The following is a 13,863-nucleotide window of genomic DNA, read 5'->3' on the forward strand; positions in this document are numbered from 1 at the left end:
TTTTCCTGATCCGACTAAAAAGTTCTGAACAACACAAACTGAGGGTTTAATCCAGATTTAAACCAAGACTGGCCGATCTATTGTCCAAAATCCGATCAGATTAAACCTTTGAACGACTGTGGTCAAAGTCAAGATGGATTCCATGATCCTGGAGGGGAAAATAAGGGATTTTCCAAATTCCAGATCATTTTGATAAAGTTTAACATTAACATTTTCTCAGTCTCTTCCTGTAAATAAATAAATAAAAACCCAGACTCCAACGTACAAAACAATATTTTATTATTATTAGCACCTAATTTATGTAACATAACAACATTTACAGTTTATTTGGAGTTGTTGTTTTTATTCTAGTTGCGTCCGGTCGATCCGAAGCCTCCGGCGCCGCGCTCCGTCTCATCCAGAGTCTGAAACACAACGGGACAGAGGAGGAGGTTCAGGTTAACTGTGACATCATCACCGTGGTTACCAGGGTTAAGGGCCCATTCACATGGAGCGTCTTTTACACGCGCGTTTCCATTGTTTTCAATGTAACCGCGCAAAATCCGAAGCGACGCCAACGCGCCTTTTTTCCGTGCGCGTCCGAGGCGCACCGAGATGAAAATATCTAAACTTTTTTCGAATGCCGCACGCGCACCGCTTGTCCGCATTCAGCAGCTCAGTTCTCCCCCGGTCCAGCCCGGATCTCTACTCCATAGCGGCCGTAGCAGCAGTGTGATACCAGGACATTTAACCGCATTTTTAACTTTTATTAGACACGAGGTAGGGAGTTCACGCCTGGCCTGCCTCCCTCCTCTCCACACGGCCGTGAGTCCTCCGTTCAAACTGACAGACAGGTCGAGCAGTGAAGCTGCTGCAGGGTTCCTACAGCTTAAGCCAAGTTAAATTTAAGACTTTTTAAGATGTTTTTAAAGCCACTTGAAATAAAATTTAAGACCGGCTTCGAAATAAACACAAATGCAAAAAAAAAAAAAACCCGTCATCACATCTATTAGGCTACATAGGGTTAGGGACAGTTTTACACACTACTTATTCACTGCACTTTATTTAATGGAGAGGGAACAATACCTGATGTTCTCAGCTGTAAACGGTAGCTAAATAGAACCATAAAAGGCTGAAAACCACAGACCATTTGTCCTAAAGGTCAAGCATGTGGTAGCTTTCTTTCATACCTAATTGGTCTTAATTATAAGAATAAAAAGTCCAAGTCTACTTTATATAATTGTGGGTCATTTTTTTTTATAAGTGTGACATATCTGCAAGAAAGTAAGAAAACCCCCACTGCCACTAACTTCTCTATGTCGGAATGTTACCAATTATTTTGACATTTGAGACGAATTATAATCATAAAACCCCAAATAGACGTTAACATTATTGATTGAAGACATTTTAATGCCAATTAAGGCCTTGTTTTTAGATGAATGAATTCAATGCCTTTTAAGACTTTTTAAGGATCCGTAAGAACCCTGTGCTGAGAGGGATTCACGGTGCTTGAAATCTGACCAGCTCTGTGTTTCCTGGTTAAATGACAGAAGCGTCACCACTAAATGTAAGAATGTGACGGCGCTTTTGGTTGCTAAGTAACGGCAGACACAACCATGGACGCGAGCTCAGAAGCGCTTTGAAAAACGCGTGCAAAATGCTCTAGCTGGTTACTGTAGTAGGTCTCTCACCTCCTGCTCCACCAGGTCGGGGTAACAGATCCTCTCACACACCAGCTGAGCGATCCGGTCGCCCTTCTTCACTGGAGAGACGGAGAGAAAACAGAGAAACGAAGGAGTGAAACATCTGTGTACTGTAGTTGTTCTCTCTCTGTGTTTTGCTCTTTAGCGTGAACACAGATTAAACAGCCAGCCAAACTCCTTATTCAAGAGCCAGGAAGTGAGCGGCTTGCTCCTTTAATATCTTCTTACACAGCATTTCGTCAGCATTTCTGACTGAACTGAATTTGGTGTAAAACTAGAAAATAAAGATTAAAAAAAGTGTCTTAATAAACAGCCATGTAAGTATCAGTATCAGCGCATCAACTGCTTCATATTAACTCAACAGGTATTAGCTCAGCAGGCTAGAGAACAAGGCAAACTAGCAGGTAAGTAAACACACTGCTGTCACACAAGCTACGGCATTATACTGTTACTTTTATACACAAAATACCCATAAAGATATTAACACATCATATCAAACCTGTAAACTATGTGTAACATTTACAACCATCGCTTTCTTAGAGATAACTGCATTGAGTGTCTTTTAAACATATTAAACATATTCAGGGCAGAACAATCTGCAGCAACAGACTCAGGACGTGTTCAACTCTCTGGAGGTCGACTCCTTCATCTGTGACAATAAAAACCTTTAATAAACCGTTGTTATCGACAGCAGCGTCTGATGTGAGTTCACCCGCCTCAACACTGACCTGAGATCATTTACACTTAAACAGACTCCACAGTTCTCAGGTAAATACGACCAACGGGATTCCTCCTTTGTGTTTTGTGAAGATGTTAAATTGCTGATATGCAGCGCTGGAAATGATTAAGAGACCACTTCAAAAAGATCAGTTCCTCTGGTTTTACTATTATTCATAGCATCAGTTCATGAACACTTGTGTTTCATTCTATAACCTACTGATAACATTCCTCCCATATTGGAAATAAAAATATTGTCATTTATTTGCAGAAAATGGCAACAGGTCAAAATAACAAAAACATTCTGGTGTTTTCAGACCTTAGGCTACCGTATAATGCAAAGAAAACAAGCTCATATTCATTTTAAAACAACACAACACTACTTTTTAAACGTAGAAGAGTTTAGAAATCAACATTGGTGGAATAATCCCAATTTTTAATCGCAGCAGTGTTTTTTATTTATTTATTTATAATCTTTCTTCCTCATTAAATCTGATTTGGTTCAGTAGAGTGAGGTGCTGGTGTTGGAGTTCAACATACACTGGAATCAATGGCTGCCATCAATACATGTAGAGAAGCTGATTTATTAACAACATTATGGAGTAGTGGTCTCTTTATTTTTTCCAGAGCTGTATATTATTTCAAAGTCATTTACTTATCGTTCATCTACATGAAAACAAACAGAAAACTCTAACGCAGACGTGATGGTGAGCTGAAACAACCTGCTGAGTCGACCTCAGGTCTCAGAGACTCAGTGAAACACCGACGCCCCCTGGTGGGTGGAGGTGCAGGAATAACAATGAAACATGTGGAACTAGGGATGTCACAATGAATTGTGGTATTAAACACCACAATTAATTAATTAATCCTAAAGATTCCTAAATACCGTCACTTTCCAAAAAAAAAGATGAAACATGTGGTGAAGAGTGAAACATTGGGAGGTTTAGTCTCATAAAAAGGATTTTTTAAAGCAAAAAAAACAGTCAGCATGTGTCCCAGTGCAAAATCATTAACTTTGATTAAAGGACAAGGTTAATTTACCTCTTTATTTTGCTGTTCCCATATGTTACGGTAGGAAAAGATGTTTCAGTCGTGCATTTTATTTTGTTGTTAATCAATTAACACGTTTATTCTAACAGGATTATTGCTTATTTATCAACTTGCCATCATGTAGCCGTTGCGATTTATGCAGCTAAAGGCTACGACAGGCTAACAGTTAGTCTGCAGAGGCTTTATGAACATAACACACCTTGTCATTAATAACATGTAAAGACCTAATTTAATTCAGTTCTCAGATCAGATCTAAATCCTTCCAGCACATTTATTCTGTGTCTTCCTCCTCCTCCTTCAGCCTCTAGCAAACTATCAACCAGCTTCACATTAATAATATTACTTCTGGCTGCTTGCTAATGAAATTTAATCTTGTAGATTAGTTTTATTCTCTGCAATTATATGATTATTTCATGGGGTTATATTGGCAGGATTTGATGTGTGTGCACTGATGCAGGTGAAACTTGAGGCCACTGATGAGTTGAAGTGTAGAATAACGTCGGTCTTTAATGGTTTTAGTGTCTGTTACTGCAGATGATCATTCACTCACCATCAAACGTTTCTTTGCCAAAGTTGAACAGCACAACTCCCACATTTCCTCTGTAGTCTTCATCCACCACTCCGGCTGAGAGGAGGCAACATGGAGGACAAGAGAAGGAAACGATGAAGACGATGAAGACGAGGAGGAGGGGTTGAAGCCATAGATATAGAAACGTAGATGCTGCGTTCCATACTGCCGAACAGCGCCACCATGCGTCTGCTGGCCGCCATGTTGCGCAGGACTGAAATTCTAAAGGACTGCCGTTCTAAACGCTGTAACCATGGTTGTAACCCCAGATTCTGATTAAATCTATTCACAGGTGTCATTTACGTTGGGGACGTTAACTACATTATCCTAGAAGCAGCTGAAACAGCGAGCACGGCGCAGAGCTTCCTGTACGCCGGAGCCAACTCGCAACAATGTAGCTTCAATTAAGTAGTTCTGACTCTTTCTGTCATCTCCCGCTTTGGACAAAGAGGGATTTCAAGACGCACCCATAGACTGTATAAAAAAGACGCACCACGGTGATATGGGTGCAACAAAGTCCCTGTTAACAAAATCAACATCTAATCTGTCCCTTCAAATTAAAGTTAGTGACTGTTTGGAGCAGCAGCTGACAGATGTGCAGCTGCAGTGACAGTTTCCTCATCACTAAACCTGAGCCATCAGATCCACTGATCACTCGCTCACTCTTGATCCGCATAGAAATGAATATATATAAATATAAAAAAGGAAAACACACAGACGCGCAAATTGAAATGACCTAGTTTAGTTTGGAATCTAACAATTCAGTTACCTAGAGCTGTAGACCTGTAGATATCCCCAAAGAAATTTAAATCAAACGCAACTGGACTTAGTTATTTGTCTAGGAAGATGTTTTTCACCTCTCATCCAAGAGGCTTCATCAGTTCATGTAGCAGCTGATGAAGCCTCTTGGACCTGGACAAATGAGAATATTCACAGGCTTAGACGTTCTGTGTCCTGCACAATATGGCGACCCCGCTGACGTATCGACAGATATAGAACGCGGCATCTACGTTTCTATATCTTTGTTTGAAACTGTTCATGCACTTCACACTTTCATTTCCTGAAAACTAGAAATAACTCACTCACCTCCAACATCGATGAAGTTTTTAGCTGCCAGTCCAGACCTGGGAGCTGAGGAGGAGAAACAGAAACCAGTCAGATAAAAACATTAAACAACTTTATTAACAACAGACAAAGAAACAGAGGAGGAAGAGGAGGAGGAGGAAGTAAAGAGAGTTCATCATCACTCACCCACTCTCCCGTAGCAGCCGTGAGGAACCGCGATCTGGATGTCGGTCTTCACCACGGCCTTGTCCATGGGGGCGATGGAGTAATCATACGCACTGTTGGCAAGATAAGAAATTGAGAAATATCTTTGAAAAAATCTTTTAAAAGCATGCATCAGATCTGTTAAAATATACGTTTTGTATTCATGTTGGTTTTATGACATTTGAACCTTTTGTTTTTTTTAACATTAGTAAGAAAGCCCTGAAAATATCAAATGGTGTAACCACAAAAGAATGAGAAGTATTAATTATTTTATCCACCGACAGTGGATTTAAGTGTAGGTCTACTATTTAAAAAAAACTTTCTTCACCGAACTTTAAATTGAAGTAGATTTTTGCTGTATTCCTAATGTATTTGACAACACTGGAAGGAAAGCGATGTTTTTAGGTTTATGTCCTGCTCAAATAATGTGACAAATTATGTAGAAACTGTCAAGAAACATTGCAAAAATGAAATTACATTTATTCCACATTTGAGTCTAAATTTATTTTCCTGTATATAGTCAGATTCTTTCTTGAAAAAATACTGGTTAACTTAGACCACTTGACATTGGGTTGCATCCCGTCATCGACCCTAATATTAATCTAGGTCATTAAGGCGAGACACTACAGGCAAAAACACTGTTTTTTCATGCACTGATAGATTTTGAGCTAGAAATCTCCACTTCAGCAGCACTTCCAGACACCAAACCTTCCACTTTGATCCCTTTCTATATTCTGAAGGTTTTTACAGAGGGGATTGTTGATATATCATTCACAGCCTCATTTATACAACATTTTATTACTAAAAACATGGAGACATTAGATGTTTTAGGGCTGGTGACAGTATTTTCTCATTTACAGAGTGATAAAAAGAGATATCCACAATCCTCCTCTGGAAAAACTAAAGACTATAATATGTCAACAAAGTAAAACAAGAATCTTGAAAGCAGCTTTATCTATTGTTCAGATTTCTGTTCTGGAAATGTAGGCTATGCAAATTAGTGCATATTTCATTAGATATAGCCTCATTTACATAAAATTTGACAAAACTTGTAATACAAAACATATTTGTCTTAATGCGAGTGATAAACTTGGATAGTTTCATGATATCTGCTAATGTTTTACCCTATTCACCTGTAGTGTCTCCCCTTATGAGGAAGTGTAGAAGACAGGACTATAACACCTATTAGTGCATATTTAATCAGATATTGACTCATTTACATATTTAAACGTACAATTAGACAACTTGTAATATAGTTATAAGTTTCATGGTGATATCTGCTAAAAAATTTTACCCTATTCACCACCTGTAGTGTCTCCCCTTTCAATAATGAGGAAGTGTAGAAGACAGGACTATAACACCTTATATCGCCCGCTTTCATTGCAGTTTTGCATTTTATCTTTCGTTCCTTTATTAATCATATATATATATATGAATTAAATGCACAACAATACCTGTACAGGTCGTATCCTGCAGCTCTGGATGAACCTCTGGTCGGAGCAGTAGCGTGCTCAGACAGCTTAGCGAACCGCAGAACAGGCGTCTCCTCCGGGGCTTGGACCTGCTGCAGCCGCTGCCTCTTGGACGGAGACACCGCAGCGGCGTCGGTCACCTCTAGGACAGGCATGGTACAGTTAAAACACGGAGGAGAGGAAGGTAAAAAAGAGTCTGAAGGGAGAAAGAAGCGACGAGTTTCTTAGCAGTGAGTCTGGACCAGAGATTCTGCTGTTTTGCCGCGGACTATTCGCGCCTCTGTATTTAGAAGAACTGAAATTCCCGCGCTCGGTTAGCCCCTCCTCTCACAGATTTTAGATGCCGCCTTCTGCTTCTCAGCGTACGTCAACACGGCCGCCATCTTGGGTCGGGGTTTCTGACCATAGACAAGCAGTCAGACCCGGTCGGACCCTTGTAGAACACATTTCAGTGTATTTATGTATGTGGGTGTGTGTCTGAGTATGTAAGTGTAGGGTTTAATACATAAAATATATATATACACATTTTTCAAAAAACAGTTTTTGTTGCCGTATCATAAATATATGCCTGACATTTATAATAAACCAAACGGCTTGAAAATCAGTTGAATATTCAGCGAGTTATGGCGATTTTAGACACCTGCCTCTATTGACTAATGCAGTAAGTAGACACGGCTTACCCCGTACCAAGATGGCGGCCGCGTTGACGCATTCCACTCCCTCCTCTAATCATACGTTATCACAAAGGGGCCGTCTGTACCATATCTATGGTCTGTACTGTAGTTGTTTATTTCTGGTACATTAGCTGAGCCTGCGTGGCTAACAGCTAAGCTAACCGCTACATTAACATTACTAAAGTAATTTACAGAGAAGTGTTCAGCTTAATAAACTGTCAAGAAGGAGAAAAGTCAGTTAGTATGCACTGAAACTATGGCAACCGGTTCGTCGTCATTACGGTCTCGCGAGAGTTGCCGATGTAAACAGTAGCTTCCGCCTGATCATATAACGTTAGAAAATCATTTTTAAAGGAGGTTAAAGTCGCTCTTCGTTTCAATTTACACAGTATAGAATAAAACAGACGCAGAGGTGCAGTCGTTTCCCCACAAACATCGTCACAGCGGCCGGTAAACGTTACTGAACCCCTTAGCCTAGCCGAGCCTAGCCTAGCCCACGGCTAATGCTGCGTTCGAGAAAACTCGGAACTCTGAATCTCCCAGTTAGAACTCAGATTTCCGACTTTAACCATGATAATATAATACATCCATGACTTTAACGCGTTCGAGGCGTTACAGAGGGCACAAAAACTATTTAGAGACAACAATCATAATGAAAAAAGAACATTTTATGTATATATTTTTGGCATTTGGCATGTCTCTAACGCAGCATGAGGCTAAACTCAGATGTCAACAAGCAGCTGTGGTGTTTTCAGGTTGTCTGGTCTCTTACCTTTGTTCTGAATCTGGACGGTTCTTCTGACGGTTCTTCTCTGGTCCAGAGGTCCAGTTCTGTCCGAGCAGCTCAGCCTCAGAGCGGCCAGGGCGGAGTAGCACAGCGGCCGGAGGGGCAGCGGCCGAGCCAGCGGGCTGAGCATACTGGACCGGGTGCTAACTGCTAACTGCTAACTGCTGCTAACGGCTAACGGCTAACTCTGCAGCTGAGCGTGTGACGTCACCTGCGGCTCTGCACCTGCGGGTGTCAGCAGCGACTCAGGTGTGACTGTTGTATATTGTCTATGTATGGGACAGCAGCGACTCAGACAAAATCAACATTGAGGGGAAGAACATTATCACTTATTTTGATTTCAAAGAAAATAAACTACTAACTATACTAAACCTTTGGGGAAGTTTCATATCCATAAATGCAAATTTCAGAATTCTTCACCATCATTTAAGTTGTTTTTGATTGAAGTTGATTATTATTTTAAGTCTCTTGATGTATAGCCTATCAATAGTGAACATACATTCAGAAATATCGTCACGATTTGCCCAAGTTGGATTTACTAAGTTTCTTCGTTTTTCTTTGCTTCCCCACATTTTCTTTGCTCAAGACTATTCAATGTGGGTATATTTCTCCTTATTTGTTTGGTATGTCCTTATTGTCTATAAATATAGCCCTCTTTATTATTCGTTGATTATAGAATCTTTGATTTACATATATTCTTGATTATTATATTCTTTGGTTGATACGCACAATGTAATTGTTTACCTGTATTAATTTATCATCTATTGTTTTTTGATTAGCAGCCAGCCATTGGCCCACCCACAGAGTTTATTTAAGAGACTCCCACCTGTGACTCTGATCCTTGATCCACGCCCTGAAGAAGACCGTGTCGGTCGAAACCGGTCGGCGTTCTTTTGTATCCATGCCCTGATTAATTAAAGGCTTTTTACGCATCACCTTGTCTCCTGCGCGTGAGTGCCTGAAGTAAGCCTTGTGCTTTTTTCGTCTCTACAAATATTTTTAACTTCAAGAGCACCCCGCAACACCTGGAGTTACCTTTGTATCCACCACGAGCACTCGTATCCCTCCCCCCTCCCCCCGCCTTTGAATACATTCAGAAATGTTTAATGAATAATCTGTCACAATAACTATAATTATAATTTTCATGGGATACGAGGTCTGTCACCAAAATTTATTTTCCTTTATTGTTAACTTGATTGTTTTGTTTTTTTTTTGCTTAACCTTTGTTATACTGTCATAATTGTAACTTTATTGTTACTGTTGTAACGAATGTGAGCTGGAAAGACTGAAATGTTGTTGTTGCTACAACTTTAAATAAAGTTTGAAAACAAAATACACGCATCTACGTGTATATATCTATGCGGCTCTGCACAGCAGGTGTCAGCAGCGACTCAGGTGTGACTGTAGCATATATACTATGTCTATGGGACTGAACACACAGCTGATGATGATGATACACTTATTATATTTCAGACACACTGGGCTTTATGCACAGCTCCACTACTTAATGAAATAAGACAACTCCTTTATTTCCTTTCTTACTTTATCTTATTAATTTAAGACAGGAAATAAAGGAGCTGGTTTATTTCAGGAAGTAGTGGAGCTGTGCATAAAGACCATTAGGTCCATATAAAACTAAAATAATAATAATAAAACAGCTCAAACAGGCACTTCAATAGTATCAATAGTCTGTTTTAATTCTCCCACTGGCCGCAGAGTGTTTTCACCAATCAATAAGTGATACATGAGTGTTTATTTAATCAACAGTTTGAGGTTGTATTACTGTCACACACACACACACACACACAGCTGTCAGTATCTTCCGGGCAGCAGCCACAGTGCCGGGCTGTGAGTCTGTCTCATGTATTGATTAGAATCCAGAGCCAAGTTCATTCATCATGGCTGAAACTATTGATTGATGCTCTTTTACTTTACTGGAGGAATCATCTCATTTTCTTTAACACAATAAACTTTATTTACATTTCTATAGAGAATCTGCTCAGTGAGTCGGTGCAGACTGAACAAACAACTCATCTAACGTTGATTATAGAATCTAGTCGTTATATGTCTTTAAAACCCTCCTGTTCTCCTTCTGTTACCTTCCTCTATCCTTCCTTCTTTATTTCCTTTCTCTCTACCTTCTTTCCACAATCCCTTTTCCCCTTCCTTCCTTCCTTCCTTCCTTCCTTCCTTCCCTTCGTCCTTACTTCTTCTTCCTTCCTCTTTTGATCCAATTGACCCTCCATCTTTCTTTCCATCCTTTATCCCTTCCTTCTTCCTTCCTGAACAAATCTGTTCCCTCCCTCCATCTTTCTTTCCATAATCCTTTGTATATAGAAAACTTCCTTAATTCATAAGCTTCCATTTGAAACCAAGATGGCCTTTCTATCTCCAAAGCCCCACTTGCTGTGGCCAACGGTCTCCTCTATCTATCTGTTCACTTTGGGGAGACCAGAAATAGAATGTTTTCTGATACATGGAGTTTTTCACAATAGGTGTTGCATTGTTTGGAGACAGCCTGTAGCTTTCCAGTAGCTAGTAGAAAGGCTATCTGGGACTCAAATGGAAGCTTATGAATTAAGGACATCTTCTATATACATGTTAAGCATAGATATTCTCCATAAAGTGCTGAAAAATAATAATTTTCATGAGAATTTGTCAGGCGAACAGGACTTTTTTTTTGTCTTTTTGGGATGTTGAGGGTGATATCTTAAAACCGAGTTGCAACAAACCCCAGAATCTTTTTTTCCTGCCTCCCCCTATGTGTCAAGATACTCTCTGCCAAATGTTATAGTTGTATGACTATTTATGCCATTGTAGTACCTAAATATTTTCATTTACATCATTTCTCCAGCAGAATGACCCCAGAAAGGGGTTTTGGCCCCTGTAGCTTTCCAGCAGCTAGTTGACCGGGTTGTCCACCCAGGTTTTAATCCTTGAAGTTCCTAGAGATCATTTCTGCTGTCAAACCTTTTACAACGCTCCGTGTCCGTTTTTCAAAAAACTGGGATTTTGCCTCCTGGGTATAGGCTAAAAGTTTAAAACTGTTCCAAGCTTCACAAACAATTAGATCTCGTTTTTTTATTTGGATTTTGTCCTGTCAAAAAACCATAGTGTGGGTCCAGACTGTGCAGTTGCAATTTTACAGTCGACCACTAGGTGGCGTTAAGGGGTCTGTATACTGTTGCTCCAACCAGATGTAGTCTGAGTCTGTGATCCGGCTGCAGCTGGTTTCGGTTCAGACGCTGCAGCGGCTCCATCAGACGGAGAGAGATTGCAACAACTTTCAATTACCAGCAGCTGTCAGGTCGACCTGGAACATAGCAGGGAAGTTAACCTTTAACACGAACACGTATTCCTCTGTCAATGAAGAATCAGGTCAATAAACTGATAGATAGTACATTTCCTTCATGGACACTTGTTTTCCTGTGAGTTACATCCCACAGATAAAACGCTGCAGCTGCACACACACACAGGGAATACCTTTAAAGCAGAAGTAAGCGATATATTTGTGTTAATCTAAGTCTTAAATAGTTGTATCTTCCGACAGCAATCACTTCTATAGAGTGTTTGGTCTGAAACACGGGTCTGTCAGTCACTCTGCTCTGCTCTGAGCCCAGGAGAAAACTTTCCTTGTATCCTACAACCTTTATCCAATGAGGAGAGAGAACGGCATAAAGGGGCAGTCCTCTCTGTGTGTGCAGCCAAGGGATGCGCCTGAATGTGGTGACGTAGGGACGAGGACCAATAGATCCATGACGAGGGCGGGGGCTGCTAACTCCATCTGCTGACAAGACGTTATGGTGCGTTCAAGGCAACTCGTAACTCGTGTTTTTCCGACCTGTGAAGTGGTACCAGTTCGATCTGGTACGAGTTCACGGGTCAGAAGTTACGAGTGGCCGTTATAGTGACTTTCACAGGTAAAACAGGTCGGAGAAACACGAGTGGGTTGCCTGGAACGCTACAAAGTCGTAAGTTGTGACTTGAAGCTGTAATTTACGGTTTCAAAAGCCTGCCTGGAACGCAGCATTAGCCAAAACCACCGGATCGCTGACTTCTGCTTTAATAATAACCAATAATAACCAGTCAATGCAAGTCAGTATTGCAAATGCATCCTTTAACACAAATGTTATGTGTGCAGCTGCTCCAATGGATCAAAACTGTCAGTAAAAATGTGAAGTTTCTACATTTGTAGATTCAGATTTATCAGATAGATCTGATTTCAATATTTTATTATTATCAATATAATCAATACTGTCACTTTAACACTCGGTCATCTTTACAACAAACAGCTCGACCTCGGCCACGCCTCCTGACATTGTTACAGTCATTGTTAAAGTACACTGTAAAAAACAAAACAAAAAAACAACAACTTGGCCCTGAATCTGATATCTTTATCTTGATCTTTGATTCATCTGCAACCACAGCTTTATTTCTTTTATCGCCACCTTGGCATTAAGTCTTGATAACATAACAATCGTCATATATCCTTGATAACAACAGCACAGATTGGTGTATTTATTCTCTTTAGAGCAGAGGTGTCAAACTCATTTTAGTTCAAGGGCCAAATGAAGTGCAATGTGATCTCAAGTGGGCCAGACTGGTAAAATAACAGCATAATATCCTATAAATGATAAGAACTCTAAACTTTTCTCTTTGTTTTAGTGCAAAGAAGCGCATTATTAAGATGTTTACATTAAAGAACTATCCTATTACAAAACATATTATGACCAACCTGAAATTTCTTGAGAAAAATACATGCAATTTCAACAACGTAATGCCTCTTCTGTCTTCTATGTAATTTTAAAATCTGGTAAATTCATCCCGTGGGCCGGATTGGACCCTCTGGCGGGCCGGTTTTGGCCCGCGGGCCACATGTTTGAGACCCCTGCTTTAGAGGGAAACTGAAGGGAGTCTATGTGTATTTAATGAAGCCCTGAGCCCCAGAGAGTTGGTGATCGCTGCACTGAAGCTAATGGAGCTCTAATAACGTATTTAAAGTCCTACTGGTGATATCACTGCATCTGTCTTTGTCTCTACACTGCAAAAACTCAAAATCTTACCAAGAATATTTGTCTTATTTCTTGTCAAAATGTCTCATTTCTAGTCAAAACTAATCTCTTTCCACTTAAAATAAGACTCATTACCTAAAAATGAACTTGTTTTTAGATCATTTTCACTTGTTTCAAACTAATTTTCACTTGAAATAAGTAGAAAAATCTGCCAGTGACAGCAGGTTTTTTGTGCTTGTAATAAGAAAGAAAAACTTGCTCCACTATCAGATTATTTTAAGTGAAAATCTGCTTGAAAGAAGTAAAAAGTGTCTAAAAACAAGCTACTTTTTAATGTGATGAGTCTTAGTTTAATTAGAATGAGATTAGTTTAGACTAGAAATGACGTTTTGACAAAAAATAAGACAAATATTCTTGGTAAGATATTAGATTTTTTGCAGTGTGCCTGCTCTGGTCCAGATTGTATAATCAGAGCAGGGTGTGGTGCAGCAGAGGTCATTAACATTAAAGGGGGATACCGTAACGTAGCAGTACCGTAGTCCACAGAACCAGGTTTATAGTCCCAGTATCAGGTCTGTTCTGATAAAACTCTTGTCCCTTGGACACGGTGTCAGATTCTAATGATGTTAAAT

The 13,863-nt window shown here is 40.0% G+C and overlaps 1 protein-coding gene across 1 annotated transcript; it reads right to left on the reverse strand.

Moving 5' to 3' along the window:
* Window positions 1–262: 262 nt before the first annotated feature.
* Window positions 263–6,998, reverse strand: dut (deoxyuridine triphosphatase). The gene is made up of 6 exons (XM_083997409.1): window positions 6,741–6,998; window positions 5,269–5,360; window positions 5,104–5,148; window positions 4,000–4,074; window positions 1,671–1,741; window positions 263–404 (listed from the first exon to the last, which is right to left on the reverse strand). Exons 1-6 carry the CDS (start codon window positions 6,911–6,913, stop codon window positions 348–350), a joined length of 513 nt encoding a protein of 170 aa, XP_083853535.1. The 5' UTR covers window positions 6,914–6,998; the 3' UTR covers window positions 263–347.
* Between the last annotated feature and the right edge of the window lie 6,865 nt (window positions 6,999–13,863).

This window comes from Trachurus trachurus, assembly GCF_905171665.1.
Source record: "Trachurus trachurus genome assembly, chromosome: 3".
Classification (NCBI taxonomy): domain Eukaryota; kingdom Metazoa; phylum Chordata; class Actinopteri; order Carangiformes; family Carangidae; genus Trachurus; species Trachurus trachurus.